This window comes from Dermacentor andersoni, chromosome 2 (assembly GCF_023375885.2).
Source record: "Dermacentor andersoni chromosome 2, qqDerAnde1_hic_scaffold, whole genome shotgun sequence".
NCBI lineage: Eukaryota > Metazoa > Arthropoda > Arachnida > Ixodida > Ixodidae > Dermacentor > Dermacentor andersoni.
Window position 1 is genome coordinate 2,094,791 of NC_092815.1, and position 13,618 is coordinate 2,108,408.

General features: G+C 45.1%; 1 protein-coding gene across 5 annotated transcripts in view; it reads right to left on the minus strand.

Moving 5' to 3' along the window:
* The window catches only part of LOC126543059 (parathyroid hormone/parathyroid hormone-related peptide receptor-like), a 1,023,923-nt gene that overhangs the window by 94,757 nt on the left and 915,548 nt on the right, over positions 1-13,618 (minus strand). For all 5 annotated transcript variants that reach the window (XM_050190210.3, XM_050190212.3, XM_055077604.2 and 2 more), the window contains exon 10: positions 6,916-7,007. In XM_050190210.3, coding sequence (XP_050046167.1) covers positions 6,916-7,007 — 92 coding nt within the window. The remainder of the gene's footprint in view (positions 1-6,915; positions 7,008-13,618) is intronic.

Below are 13,618 nucleotides of genomic sequence, written 5' to 3' on the forward strand. Positions count from 1 at the left end.
GAGGAACTGTTCTTCTTGAAATCAAAGGTTAAAGGATTGTGGTCGGCCGGAATGTAAAAGCTGCAGCGTTCAAGAAAAAAAAATACGGAAATGCTTGACAGTGCAATGAATGGCCAACATATCTCTGCCAAAAGTGCTTTAGCGAGCTTCTCTATGTTTGAGGCGCTTTGAGAAGAAGCTCAGACGACTCCAGGCTGTGCCATCGTGCTGCTGCAGTACTGAACCCGCTGCCGTGGTCAACGCGTCAACCAGAAGGCGAGTCACCAATCGCGTTTTTTTTTTCCTGGGAGAAGTGTTCGTGATTCGAAATGATGCGTCACCCTGTGTTTCACGGGCAACGCACTGTTTCGTAGCTTCATGAGTTGCGGATACTCAACAAAACGAGAAGAAGGTAAAAGCAGGAGCCAACGTTTGAACAAGTCGACTCGTCTTCTTCAAAGCGACATATGCTTTCCTCGCCACAGTATATGAAGACGAAAGAATAAAGTGAGCACCCTCTGCATATACTGTGGCGAGGAAAGCATATGTCGGCTTGAAGAAAAGTCGACTTGTCGAAACGTTGGCTCCTGCCTTCACCTTCTTCTCGTTTTGCTCATCGTCTTGAATTATAATCTCCCGCCTTCCCCTTGTTTTCCTTGGATACTCAGAAAGCATCTTGTCATAAGTTGACACCGGCCGGAACGTACTCATGCCAAATGAGGTGAGGTTGGACTGCAGGGCAAGTATATCGAGAAATGTGACATTATCTTTAGGTGCCGATCGCGAACACTCACATCTATGTTCAAAACCCTAAGGAAGTGCACTCCCAGTATGGCAAAGCTGACGTCGCGTATCACAAACACCCATCTGTGCTAGCGATGCAGTCCGATGTGTAGTGTTATTGGCCGGAGCCCATACCACCTGATAGCAGTATTGTTCAAAGCGCGGAGCATGAGTTTGGACTTGCCGCACTGCCGATCTGCGACCGTGGCGGAAACGATAGACAGCTCCGCTCCGGTGTCGACGAGGAGGCAGGTGCCGGTGGTGCAGTCGACTGTGAAGATTAGGCGGCTTGCGCCAGGGCCGATGCAGCATGCCGCCGTTAGCGACTGGCCGGTGCATTTCCCGTCCACGAACAGGGCTGGGTGCAGCGACTTGCTTGTTCACGAAAGCGACGGTGGTACCAACACAACTGCTGCGGCGTGTCTCCAGATGCACTGCGAGACTGAATGCGAATGGTTTCGCTGAAATTGGTCGCCCGTGATGCCACCTGTCATCAGCTTCTCCAGTGCACTTGTAAGGCTGTTTCCTCCAGGCGGAAGAATAGGTCTCCTGGCTGTTAGACTCTGGCGGCGGGTATAGCTAACTCTGCCACAAAAAAACAATCGCATGCGCGGTCAGTTAGTGCAGGTAGTCCATCGAGACTCGTCTCGTCGAAACGCGCCAGTACTATGCGCGCGAACTGTGGGAGGCGTCAGAAGAGAGGCTAGCGCAAAATTGTAAGCTGGCTCTCGTTTGCGGAATGCTCACCCAGTAACTGACGGAACCGATGCAGGAGTTGTGACGGTCGTTGGTCGCCGAGTTCCTTGGAGAGAAGCTGCTGTTGGAGCATACTCTTTTTCAATGGCTCGAGGCGCTGCAGGACCTTGCGTTTCAGGTCGTCGTATGCCCTGGCCGAAGGCGTACCCTTTAGCAAGTCGTCTATGGCATAGATATCTGAACGTAGCGCGGCGACGACGTGCAGGTACTTTGCTGTCTGTAAAGCGATGCACCGGAGGTGAAAACGGGCTTCTATTTGTATAAACCAAACTCGAGGATTCTTGGGGCAAAATCTGGGAAGCTGAAGCTTTGCGTCGACGACAGGAGCCGTATCGTGGCGTCGTCTGTCAGCAAGAGTAAGAGCAGCGTCGCCCGTGGCCAGTGCTCGAAAAAACGTATATGCCACAGTTCACCAATTGTTTGGAGCTCGGTTTGGCGGAGGCAAGGAATGCACGTTTTTACAGCTTGAGAACAGGTTCAAGCACGTTGGTGGGCTACTTCGTTAGAATCCATGAGAGAGTGCATAAGCGCGACTGAACGAGGACGTAGAAAGAAACAGATACACAGACAAAGCGTTTCACTTTCAACTATTGATTTTATTTTATTGACATTGTGTTTTATTGACATTACGTTGTTTTCCTGTCACGTTTGTTTCCGCTCGTACGGTATATATACATCAATTCGTGCAAAAATGAAATCTATAGTTGAAAGTGAAGCGCTGTCTCTGTGTATCTGTTTCGTTCCACGTCCTCGTTCAGTCACGCTTATCCACTCTATCTTGAGAACGGGAAAGTCGACTTGCTTTATTCAAAAGTAAAAGCAGGTTTGCCGAGTGGGTCATTTCCACGCCAAATCAACCAGCGTTTTTTCGACCATCCCAGATATAGCTGGAAAAATTTCCACATGTTTGTTGGAGTTCAAAACTAGTCCTCCATGTTTATTTTTCCTTGCAAAAATTTTTTTAGAATTGTTAGGACAATTTGTTTTTCCTGCCAAGCTGAGCTAGACGGTATCAATCAACATTTTTTCCCAAGGACGCACTGTATGATCTACTCCTTCATATTGCGTTTGTGGCAACCCAAAGATGCGATGTGGCTGCGAAAATTGCAAATTTTATAAATATTCGAATAGTTCGGTCGGTTCTGGCCCTAGCAAAAGCGTGTAAAATTGCAAAGCTTGAGTTTTTTTTTCTCGGAACGTAGAAAAACCTGGAAGTCACATATAAAATATATGCTGGTAGTCCAGTTAACATAGTACTGCTGAAAAATATTTAAAGTATTGAAGGTTTAGCCGTTCGCATGGAAAAAAACTGTAAAGTTCAATTTTTTTGCAAGAAGCTCCATATTCAAGGTAAAAAAAGTGCCTTGGTGGTCGGTCTAAATATGTATGCATTACATCATTAGATAGCCCTACGTCTCTACTAAGGATGTGGGAAGTTATAAAAAGGTGTTATTTTTTAAACGCAAGAAATGATTTTTTGAACTTTCGTGTCAGCACCGGCCTTTTTCTGACGCGAGTCAAGCTAGGTAGAGCACTGATGGCGGTGCTCCGCGACCCAGGTTTGCTGGCCTGGGATCCAGACGGCAAAGCTAGCATCGTCTGCAACGCAGATGAAAAGGAGACGGTGGGAGACGGCATTTCATTGCGAAGAGAAGCACGCTTCAGTGCAATGCGGCTTGTGCTTGGTGTGTGCCAGGTAAAGCATCTCCAATTGCACATGGAACTTCACGACCGCCTAATTTCCCCAGAGAATCCTGAACATTTGAAAGGTATGTTTCATACATTCATAAATTGAAATATTTACAAATAAGTATAAAGTAAACGCAGAAAGAGCACTCGCATCATTCACGCAAAGCATTATAAATAAAATGTCGCCCTCAAATCGGTGAATTTATTTTCTATTTTCGGATGAACGCCTTCTGCCCTCTTCACTGGGACCAAAAGACTGTCATAAGACGACACAAGTGAAAAAGACCTTCCTGATTAGAACTGACAGTCTAGACGAACGTGAACTCAGTCTTCTGGTATTGCGTACTAAAAGCGACAAGGACAGTTTAGGAACAGTATGCGCACACCATTATTACGTCTATACTAAGAAGTTCACGACACTATGTGCGTCAAAGATGTGCTCAGACCCTTTCTCCGACCATGGGTCAAACCGTTGGGGTATGTGGGTCATATCCCTGGGCCTCGCTACAGCAGTGTCTCTCTTGGGGCTGGTTCCTGGTGAAAGACTCTGTCCACAATGTAAAGTTGTGTTTCCAAATGCGGGCGCAGTTAGACACAGCCAATAAGAGCTTGGCAAATTGTGAAACAATATGCGAGTCTACATTTGAAGGGAATTCATCCACCTCAACAAACTGTGCTGCACCACGAGATTGGACTGGAAGGACCTCGAGCAGCAAATGGAAGCGCCATGAGGAAGAAGCGGCTGTCGCAGGTGGCACCTTGCCCAATGATGATAGTAAGGATGCTCAAGTGCAAGGCGTAGCCTATGAAATGGCAGAAACCACCGCACTTGCGGAAGACTATAAAAAGCTTCTTGACGACGTGAGAGATCGATTCATACGAGAAAGAAAACGGTCGAAAAAAGTCTCTTCTGGCATTGGCGCCTCGTTCATGGTCCCGAAAAAACGTTGCTGAGTACTTTGGTGCATCGGAACGTCAAGTTCGCATTGCTATGAAGATTAGGCAACAGGGAGGAATTTTGGGCTGTCCTACATCAACGTTAAGTAGACCGCTAGACGACAGAACAATAAGAAGCATAATAAAGTTCTATGAGGATGAACATACATCCGTCTGTCTTCCAGGCAAGAAAGACGTCATCCGAGGCAAGCAAAAAAGATTGCTGCTAATTAATCTTAAGGAAGCGCGCGAGGAATGGAAGAAAAGTAACACAGAGCTGAAGTGCGGCTTTCCTAAGTTCGCCTACCTGAGGCCACGCCACTGTTTACTTGCCGGTGCTCCGGGAACGCACTCCGTTTGCGTTTGCATTTGCCACCAAAATGTAAAATTGATGTTGCAGTCCTTGGGCATTTTACAAACAATCGATTCGCTCCTTCAGACGACTGTGTGTGAGATAACGAATGAGTGCTGTATGGCCGGTATATGCAGCGATTGCCCAGGAGATTCGTCGCTCAAATCGCTGATATTGAGCTCTCCTGCACTGAACCGGGATTTGGGAGCAAGTATTTATGTCCGTCAGTGGGCTAGTGGAGTGCGCTTCCGATTGGAAACAATGTTGTTTACCCGTAATGACTTTGTAGACCGTCTCCTTGAGATGATAAGCGACTATATATCGCATCACTTTGTCAGCAAGCTCCAAGCTCGGCACCTACGTAATTTGAAGACCGCTCTCACGTCTGCAGAAGCCATAGTTATAATGGGGTTCTCTGAAAACTACAGCTTTCTGATTCAGAGCGCCCCACAGTCAATATACTGGGACAACTCTCAAGCAACAGTACACCCGATTGTAGTCTACTCTCGCTCGACGAACTCTGCTGATGAACCACATGTGCAATCGTACGTAGTGATATCCGACTGCCTCGACCATACGACTGCCGCTGTGTCGACGTTTCAGCAGGTGCTGATGGATCAATTTAAAGTAGACATGCCGCTGCTGGAACATGTGCAATACTTTTCGGATGGGGCTACTTTCCAGTATAAGAACATAAAGAATTTCGCAAATCTGTGCTACCACGAGGAAGATTTTAGTTTGGATGCTACATGGCATTTTTTTGCTACGTCACATGGAAAAAGTGCCTGTGATGGGGTGTGTGGCACCCTGAAACGGTTGGCTGCCAAGGCAAGCCTGCAAAGGCCTTTCTCAAGGCAGATTTCGACACCGTTTGAGCTGTACGAGTGGGCACGTGTAAAGCCTTTTACATATAAAACTAATTTGGGTGCCGGAGAGTGCAATATCTAAGCGGGAGGTAGAACTGTTGTTGAGGTTTGCGAATGCTATGCGCATTAAAGGAACCAGGTCTTCACATTATTTTCAGCCGACGTCACTTTCTCAACTAAATGTTGCATTCACGTCTTCGTCGAAAACGAGAAGTGTTAAAGCTGTTCGACAGCCGGCACCTGCTCGGCTATAAAGGAAGGAAGGAAAAAGTGGAGAAGGAAGGCAGGGAGGTTAACCAGTTTAGCCTAACCGGTTTGCTACCCTACACATGGGAGCGGGATGGGGGGGATGAAAGATGGGGAGAAGAGATCGAGAACACATAACATAAAAGTGATACGGGCTATGTTCAGGCTAATGTATACAAACGCGGTTGACATTAAATTTTCGTAGCCATGGAAAAAAAAAAGTCAGCGATACGGCGTTGGAAATCGCCTGCCTTGCTTTGCATACAATAACAAAGCCGCAAGCCTCTTCCTGAATAGTTTCTTGGGCTCACTTTGTTGCCAATATGTCTTTGGAGGACGGCTACGCTTCATATATGTACGCTGTTTACGTGATCCACAGACTGATAATTAAAAAAATCAGTTTTAGCGTTTTAAAAATAATCCCTTTTTATAACTTCCCACATGCATAGTAGACACGATTGGCCATCTAATGATGTAATGCATATATTTTTAGGCCCACAACCAAGGCACCTTTTTTTACCTTGAATGTGGAGCTTCTTGCAAAAAAATGGAACTTTACAATTTTTTTCCACGCGAACGACTAAACCTTCAATACATTAAATATTTTTCAGCTATACTATGTTATCTGGGCTAACGGTACATTTTTTATATGTGACTTCCAGGTTTTTCTACGTTCCGAGAAAAAAACTCAAACTTTGCAATTTTACACGCTTTTGCTAGGACCAGAACCAATCGAACTATTGAAATATTTATAAAATTTGCAATTTGAGCAGTCACATCGCATCTTTTGGTTGCCACAAACGCAATTTGAAAGAGTGGATCATACAGTGTCTTTGAGAAAAAATGTTGATTGATGCCGTCTAGCTCAGCTTGGCAGGAAAAACAAATTGCCGGCAAAATTCTATGAAATTTTTGCAAGGAAAATTAAATATGGAGGATGAGTTTTGAACTCTAACAAACATGTGGAAATTTTTTCAGCTATATCTGTGATGGTCGAAAAAACGCTGGTTGATTTGGCGTGGACTGACCCGAGTGGCAGTGGTACCGCCCCAGTCAGGCAGTCGAATTCCTTCCACGACAGAGCACGGGGCGTTGACTACCACGGCGAGGACAATGAAGTGACGGACGGCCGCCAGAAGTGCTTCGCATTAACAACGCAGAAGTCATTGCTTGCCTAAAAGCAAACGGCTGTGTGTGCCGCCCCTGCTGTGAGCAGCAAGATAAAGTTTCATTTGAACAGCAAGACATTGGGCATGGCCGACTGCGTGCAGTAGAAACATCTACAAATTGAATTCTTACTGCTCTTACCTGTAGCGGTATTTCCTTGCTTGTGGCGTTTGCGAGGCAAATAGTTTGGCGAACAACACACGCGTGATGTTTAGAAAGAGGATGAAGTTCACCTGCGAAAGGCATAAGAAGTGCGTCAGAATGGGTCAGCGCAGCCCGAAGGATGCAATCGCTAAGAGCTAGAGACCTATGATGTTATTGCTTGTGTTCTGCTGGCTCATGAATACAAAGAAAAGCTTACCATGTCAACTCAGGCATAATCAAGGTTGCCAATGTGCTACTGCCAGTCTACAAGCGATGGCTCAAGGCGCGCATTATAATATGGCGGCTTGGATTGCAGCAATACCTTGTTTTGTGTCAGGTAATTGGTTCATCTTGACAATTTTCATAAAAACGCACTAAAGACGAGGCCTAAAGGAACACATACGACAGGAATGGCGCTACTTCCAACTGGCTCCAAGTAGGACGGTTCCTGCAGGGGCACCTGAAGCGGTTACCAATCAAAGATCCTTTCATGGTGACGTGCACTCATGATGTTATCTGGCAGCTGCAAGATGGTCTGGGATATATAGCCACCGCTTTCTCACAGGACGTTGAGGACTTATATTATTCTGTGACGCGTAAAGGCATTGTATGTGCTGTTCGCGAAAAAAATGATGAAGTGGGTGAACTGAAATTCCAGGACTTAATATGCACCAACTGTGACAATTCTTACTTTTTTTTAGAATTTTGCTTGCATTCGACTGCTATTAGTCACGATGGATTTTAGATTTTACTACATTCAACGCACAGGAATATGTGTTGGTTGTGCTATTGCCCCCATATTATGTGACATTTTTTAGCGTGTTTTGACAACCGCATTAATGCGGAACTAAGCGAGAAATAAATTATCCGTGCATTTAGGTATGTAGACAACTATTTGATAGTCCTTAACAATTCCCCAGATCTGTGCTCTGACGATGCTGTAGCAGATTGACTAAAAATGTTCTCCAAGCTTTGTGAGGGGCTTAAGTTTACCTTTGAACTGCCCAATAACAATTGTATTCAGTTTCAGGATCTTAAAGGGGCCCTCAACCACCCCTCAGGCTTTGCAATTAAAACCATTAAGCAGATGATACATGCTGCTGTGAACATCTCGGCCAAGTTTTGCACTCGTGCGCGACGCGTGAGGTTCACAAGCGGAGCGCGAAGTCACATTTTTCTCAAGCGCTCTCGTTTCAAAAGAAGCCAAGCTGTCGCTCTCTTTTGTGTGCTTTATGGCGTCATAAAGCACATTCCCTTAGACGGCTGCTATTGGCCGATCGTTGATGTCAATCAAGAAGGGTGTTTTGATCAGTGCACTTGTTTCTACTGTTACCGTGGATATGTATTCACACAGTTAACTAAATGGGTTGAAGTATAGCTGAAGTAAGCGAGAACTTCGCTTTAAATTTTCATATGGATCAAGCACTTCTGCGCGAAACCGACTGTCGTCTGCTGACGCTCAGCCATGGCTCAGCGGCGCCCAGAGCCAGCGCGTCCGCGTACGTCCGAACTATTTCTGACCGCATTGGCTTTTCGGCATCGCCGCCTTCATGCCTCGTTTGTTTCAAATTGTTTTGAACGCCAGAAGTAGTCTCAAATCATACGAAGCTTATGATGCGGCACTGCCGCTTGGTTCCAACGCGGCGGATCCCGTGCTTGTCAGTGCGGATGAGTATAGGGAGTATTCAAGTGGCGTCACGTACGCCATACTGTAGTCTCATTCACAGCTTCCACTGTGCTGCTGGAGATAAGCGAATTGAGATAACACGCAGGCTTTCACCGTGCTCGCTGTGCTACAATATGGCGACTTTGAAGACGTCAGTGCATACCACGTATAATATATATATATATATATATATATATATATATATATATATATATATATATATATATATATATATATATATATATATATTGTTACGTAGGAAGACGCAGACGAAAAGCTATGTACAAATATATTTACTAGGCAATACGCCGCACTAGCCTCTAGTCGCCGTCGTCTTCACCCTGCGCCTCTTTGTCAACGCAAATGCTGTTCCGTAGCAATATACATAATATATATATATATATATGCAAACGAGTCCATTGGTGACCAAAGCCGGTGAACGGCGCCTCATGAAACTTGAAGATTAGAGCAAAATACTTCTTTTAGCGAACTATATACAGCTAGAATAACACACTTCGATCAGCGTCGCGCTTGTGAATGCACAGATCCAGCGGTAAGGTCGGAGCTACAACTGGAAGTCGACTGTCAACCCGTTACGTGCACTTTTGTTTCCAGTAGTGTTCTAAGTACATGAAAACGTCTGTATATCACGAGCACAAGCAGACGCGCACGACCTTTCATGTCGACAGAGTTAAGGTTGTTGACCCTGCGGCTCTCCTGTCGCTGCTTCGATCGCTGTCATTCTTACGTAGCGGCAAAAGTGCCGAACGCGACCTCCCAATGCCAGCGGCACGGACCTGCCGAGGTTAAGGGGAGTTATCTTCTCTCCCTAATTAACCTTGAGGTGGGGCTACCATTGGGATCTCCAGTAGCCATACAGTGCTAAATGCACAGCCTGGCGAGGCTCCACAATGCGATACCTACCTCCGGATGTTGCAGCGCAGTAACTGCAGGTTCTCCAGAGCTGACTGTATCTTCGATTTCTTCCGCTCGGCTCAATTCAACAGAGGTGAAGTTTACCCCCGAGATTGCGCCGCCGACCGAGCGCGCTAAGCGCCCACAGCTGTTTCTGGGAGCAATGAGTAAGCGAGATGCGCCTTGCCATGTCATCGTGTGCAAAGCCAGCGACAGAAAATCCGCGAAATCTCGGTATGTGCTGCCTCAAGATGAATCCTTGCGGTGTGCTTGGCTACAGCGCATTGGCCTTCCTTCCACGGAGATGCGGAAAAACGTACGCGTTTGCGGTAGGCACTTCGCACGTGATGCCTTCCGTTACGAACCGGAACTTCTACCGGCCACGGACGCCAGTTGGACACGTTTGCATTTGAACGCAAATGCGCTGCCGACGTTGTTCCTTCCCGCAAGATAGGTAAGCGCAAAATTCATTTTCCTCATTCTTTAAGTCTACAAACTTGTAGCAATGCGATGGTACACTTGTCAATCAGCCGCAGTGGAAAATATGCTATAGTTTTCCACATCTAATTAGTCGGTCACAAGCATTGCTGTATGGACACTGCCGCAGTAATACGGGTGTTTGAGAGATGCTGTGTAACGTATCCGTGATCCCAATAAAATGAATTAATTTCAGCCCACTTCAATTACGACCATTCTGAGTATTTATTTAGCTTCACAAAGCTTTAATGAGTCAGACATCAAAATTGTGCCTCAGTTCAAACATTCGGAGATGCAGTACTACTTGGATGACAGTTGCATTGTTCAATGTGCTAATAAATATTACTGAACTAATTAAGTTGTGGCCACTCTTGCAAAAAAATGACACAGGTTGGTGCTTCATGTATGCCAGCATAGTAGCACCTCGCCGCCGCCCTCCAGGGTAAATTGACATTCCAGGTTGTATTTTTCTGAAGCACATTCTTTGTGCTATGGGGAGCAACACTGTACAATATTACTTTATGTCATGAGATTCTTTGGATACAATTTGCTATGAAACAGGCTAGTGTTCATTTTTCTACAAAATACATGTGCTTTTGAATTGTTTTGACATGCGGCATAATGCAATAAATTATGTGCTAATCCGAAAATTGCATTATTACACTAATCTAACAATTCAAATATGATGTGTCATATATTAAAATAGTCTCTAAAATGTAACACAACTATATTCCTATTCTGTTTATCACAGGTGATGTGAAGATTCTGGTGCCATTAATAAACACTCAGCAGTTGCGAGGGGACTACAGCGGAGAGTTGTAGCCTATTTGCATAAAGGTGTTCAGTATTCATAAATTATTTGTGGCTACATAAAGTCATCATTGATTAGCACTAGCAGTTGTCTACTATGTTGCAGTGCCACATTTTCACAGCGCAACGATTCCCTACACGGAGAACATCATCGCCAGATCCCCAGTGGAACTGCATCTTGCGATCCACAGGCGCAAAGTTCACAGGAAGTGAGTTAGGGATGCGAAATGACTTGAGCACACGTATAACTCATCACTTGATCCACAGGCTCAGCAGGGCATTGGGGCCAGTGAATTGCATCCGACCGGAGCTGGTCCGCAACCTTCCTGTAAAGTAAGCTTATTGCCCTCACTTTACTGAGCTCCTATACTAAATCGTTCTGTGCTGTGCTTGAAGCACATACCATTTTATGGGTTCAGGTTTGCAGATGCAGCTTCCCTCCTGTGCTGTGCATTGTAGCAACTCAGTGTGCTGTTGCTGCCAGGACTGTTGCTACAGAGACCGTACACAAGGGGGTGTTAAAGAAAGATGCTGGTAAGCTTACACGACTTGCTATACATGGACATTTCTGATGGAGGGCATCACTACCCTCAGTGAAAGTGACTGTTGCACAGTAATTGTGGTATGCATAATTCAAAAACAAGCAATATTTACAATGCTTGTACATCTCCTGAGCAAGCTGCAACTCTCGCCCGAGACATTATAGCAAAGCAAAGGTTAAATTTGGTAGTGCTTGAAATTGTGCAGGTGTAAGCGTGCATCCATTTTAGTGGCACAAATACAATGAGACTGATGTACCTTTACTACAGGGTTTCTATGTCTCCTTAGTCATAAAACAAGTTACTAAAACTGATGCAGGTAATCATGTAACCAGCAGAACACAGCTACTAGCTGATCAATGGATTGTTAATTAAATGCGCTGCTCAATTTACTATTCAGCATGGCAATCATGTGGAATGAGATACATGTTCTGCAGTTTCTCAGCAATGTAATGTGGGAACTTTCGCAGCCACGCAGGTGAATCTCAATATCTCTCCTTTAGAGATGTAAGTACGCAGACGGAAACTTGTGGCGAACTCACGGATCCAGCTAAATCAAGTTCCACTGATCTAGGACGCATTCCATCACCATCATGGAGGTTTGAACCAGTAAGAGGTTCGACACCAGCGCCAGGTGCAGTAGAACAGATGGACACTACGGAACTTGCAACTACTGTTGCCGAGATCGATACAAGCAACACGCATCCTTTCACGAGAGCTTTGCAAGGTACATCGTTGTAGAATTTGTCATCATAGAGTGTAAATGGCACAAAGAATGTGAACAACCATACAGTGCAACATTAAGCTGGAATTTGCGATCTCCAAATAAGTTGAAGAGCACAGTTTATTTATTTTGTTCCAATTTATAGTACACTCTTCAGTGCCTGTCGAAAGCCAATGATCTTAACCATGTTATTTCACACTGGCATGCAAACTGGAAGTTGGAATTACTTCTTTCCTAACAATTCTTATTTTTTTCTTCATTTTTGTTATTTTTATTTCCACGCATTCGAACAGCACAACTTCTTATTACCTCCTTTGTGGGAAGATGGGCATGCGGTTGTTGCCAGCAACTGCTGACATATTTGTATCCACTTACATTTGCGGTCAGCCTTGCTTCTAAACAGGTATCAGTTTCCCGATGTTGTCTCAGTCTAACAACTTAACACCGTCCTCAGCCCCTGTTTTCTTTTTCTCCTTCCTCCCCTTTTCTTCAACATTCTCAATTCCACTTATTTGGTGCACCAGCTTAGTCTCCTCCTCCTCTCCTGATCAAGTGAGGGGGAGAGAAAGTACATAAACACCAAGGTAGGCAGTTGCTGTCCTAACGAAGAGAAGTTCCGTTGTCAAAGCATTGGCTTCAGCGACATGTCTTGTACTCCCACAGTTTGCGACTTTAGGTCTCCATCTACCAGCGAACCCCTCTGTTGTTTTGAATAGAATAAATTTTATCGAGTTCTAAACTGGAGTTGTACACCCAAACAGAAAGTACTGTTTTATCACGACATGGGCCAAGCACACAATTGTGCCCGCAGTTTTCTGCCACTGTCCACTGCAGGTACCTTTTTGTGATTTTAATACGTGCAGTATGCACAACCTCCATGTATTGTTCAATGCCACAGTAGTTTATTACATCAGACTACAGTGCCTTGTTAACGTCCCACAATAGTTTTGCTTTTGTGCCTAGCACTACCTTTTGACTAATGCATCTGGAACAAATGAGTATGTGTTGCAAGCGCTAACTCCTCCTCCTTCTTGCTTCACTTTTCCTATGTTGTCCTGCGCCGTAGTCCATTTTCGCCATCGTCCGAGGGGGTGACAAGGCCAATGCAATGATGAGCATAGAAATGGAGACTTCTTTTGCAATCCAAAGTTATCATACTACGCTGATCGTCCTGTCAATCATCGGCTAAATCTGTTCACGTTGCCTAGCTCTTCATGACTACCGTCTACTGGTGATGATGCGATGAGTTAGCTCGTACATTTGGTCACCAAAACTAAACGGTTCCCTTGTGCTTATTATCCCTCCTTAGATGCCATTTCTGAAGAGAGGTCTGCAACAATTTCCTATCAGTTTTGCTGTTTTTCCACTCAATGACAGCTCTTCATGAACTGTAAAATTGTCTCTGGAGCTCGCTGCTGTGCAAGAATTCGTCTCTCTTCCTTGGGCAGCTTCACTTCGCCTAGATAAAGAGTTTGCACTGCATGCAACAGGCGCGCTCACTTGTACACCTCTTTGCAACCTTCTCCAGTTTCTAAATCTGCCACGCTTATTTGAGGGGTGGCCACTGAT